This window comes from Cervus elaphus, chromosome 1 (genome assembly GCF_910594005.1).
Source record: "Cervus elaphus chromosome 1, mCerEla1.1, whole genome shotgun sequence".
Taxonomy (NCBI): Eukaryota; Metazoa; Chordata; class Mammalia; order Artiodactyla; family Cervidae; genus Cervus; species Cervus elaphus.
This window is the reverse complement of record NC_057815.1, coordinates 94,581,890-94,583,671: the sequence shown is the minus strand read 5'-3', so window position 1 is coordinate 94,583,671 and position 1,782 is coordinate 94,581,890. Positions and strand designations below refer to the sequence as shown.

At 39.7% G+C, this 1,782-nt stretch overlaps 1 protein-coding gene across 1 annotated transcript; it reads left to right on the top strand.

The window, feature by feature from the left end:
• Positions 1–428: 428 nt before the first annotated feature.
• LOC122700511 (olfactory receptor 1052-like) lies at positions 429–1,388 on the top strand. Its single transcript, XM_043913440.1, has one exon. The coding sequence runs from the start codon at positions 450–452 to the stop codon at positions 1,386–1,388; it is 939 nt and encodes a 312-aa protein (XP_043769375.1). The 5' UTR covers positions 429–449.
• The last annotated feature ends 394 nt before the right edge of the window (positions 1,389–1,782 follow it).

The following is a 1,782-nucleotide window of genomic DNA, read 5'->3' as shown; positions in this document are numbered from 1 at the left end:
ACCCTGGGTCAGAAAGATTCCCTGGAGAAAGGCTACCCCCTCCTATATTTTTGCCTGGAAAAATCCCATGGACAGAGGAACCTGGTGGGCTACAGTCTATGAGGTCACAAAGAGTAGGACACAATTGAGCAATTCACACACACACAGAATGAAATTCACTTAAGTTTTTTTCTTCACACTAAGAATAGCATTTTGAATGTATCCTGAAGCTAAGACTCTAATGTTCTCTTGCTTAAATTTGAAATTTTCTATGGAACATGCAAATAGACAGTGCTTGAAGAGAATAGATATTTCTAGCTAAATGTTTTCTAATTTTATAGCCAAAACCACCAGAGCAGAGCAGTCAGTAACTCAAGTCAGATTACTAGTTAGAGATTCCGAGTAGTCTTGATAATGCTGCGTGATCATTCTCAATTTATTTGTTGACAGGTACCAAGATAAACAAACACATGGCTGATGTTAATTTTACACTGGTGACCGAGTTTATCCTTTTGGGACTGACAGATCATGCTGAACTGAAAGTGGTTCTCTTCCTGCTGTTCCTGCTCATCTATACCATTTCCTTGGTGGGTAATCTAGGGATGCTCCTTCTAATCCAAATAACTCCCAAACTCCAAACACCCATGTACCATTTCCTCAGCTGCCTGTCATTCATCGATGCCTGCTATTCATCAGTCTTTGCACCCAGAATGCTGATGAACTTCTTTGTTGAACGGGAGACAATCTCGTTCTCTGCATGCATGGTGCAGTACTTTTTATTCATGTCACTCCTTACCGCTGAGGGCTTCTTGCTGGCAGCAATGGCCTATGACCGCTATATGGCCATTGTGAACCCTTTACTTTATACCGTGGCTATGAGAAAAATAGTCTGTGTTGCTCTGGTCATTGGATCATGTGTAGGAGGCGTAATCACCTCATTGACTCACACAACTGGCTTGCTGAAATTGTCTTTCTGTGGGCCAAATGTCATCAGGCACTTCTTCTGTGACCTTCCCCCGCTGCTGAAGCTGTCCTGTTCTGACACATCCATGAATGAACTGCTGCTCTTAGTCTTCTCTGGCGTTATTGCCTTGATCACTTTCATGACTGTGATGATCTCCTACATCTTCATCGTTGCTGCTATCCTGAGGATCCGCTCAGCAGCAGGCAGACACAAAGCCTTCTCCACATGTGCTTCACATCTCACGGTTGTGACTCTATTCTATGGCTCTATAAGCTTTAGCTACATTCAACCAAGCTCCAAGTATTCCTTAGAACAAGAGAAGGTGGTATCTGTGTTTTATACCCTGGTTATCCTGATGTTAAACCCATTAATTTATAGCTTAAGAAACAAGGAAGTGAAGGATGCTGTGAAAAGGGCTAAAGAAATGAAGCATATTCCTTGTTAATGTCATACCATATGTGCCAAATTGTTAGTAGACAAATGAGTGCTTTGGATAATGGTATTTATGTGCATTTATTAAAATTATGAACTGTCCCGCAATGGAAGAAAAAGGCCTGGAAGAATAGCATGTCATAGTACATTTGGCTGGTTATTGTGTAAACTAAGCTAATAAGCCATACTAAGTTCCAGTTTAGCTATCTCTGGCTAATTGTTAACATTTTTATTCCTATATTTAGGCAGAAATAAATATATATATACAGACATACAGACAGATAGGGAGACACAAACATAAAATTCATAAGTAATGAAGTATCTGTTAACTCATTTTCTCTATTGAGTACAGACAAAAAGCAAAATAATTTTAAAGCAAAAGGCATTGGTATTTGAAGTATCCAATA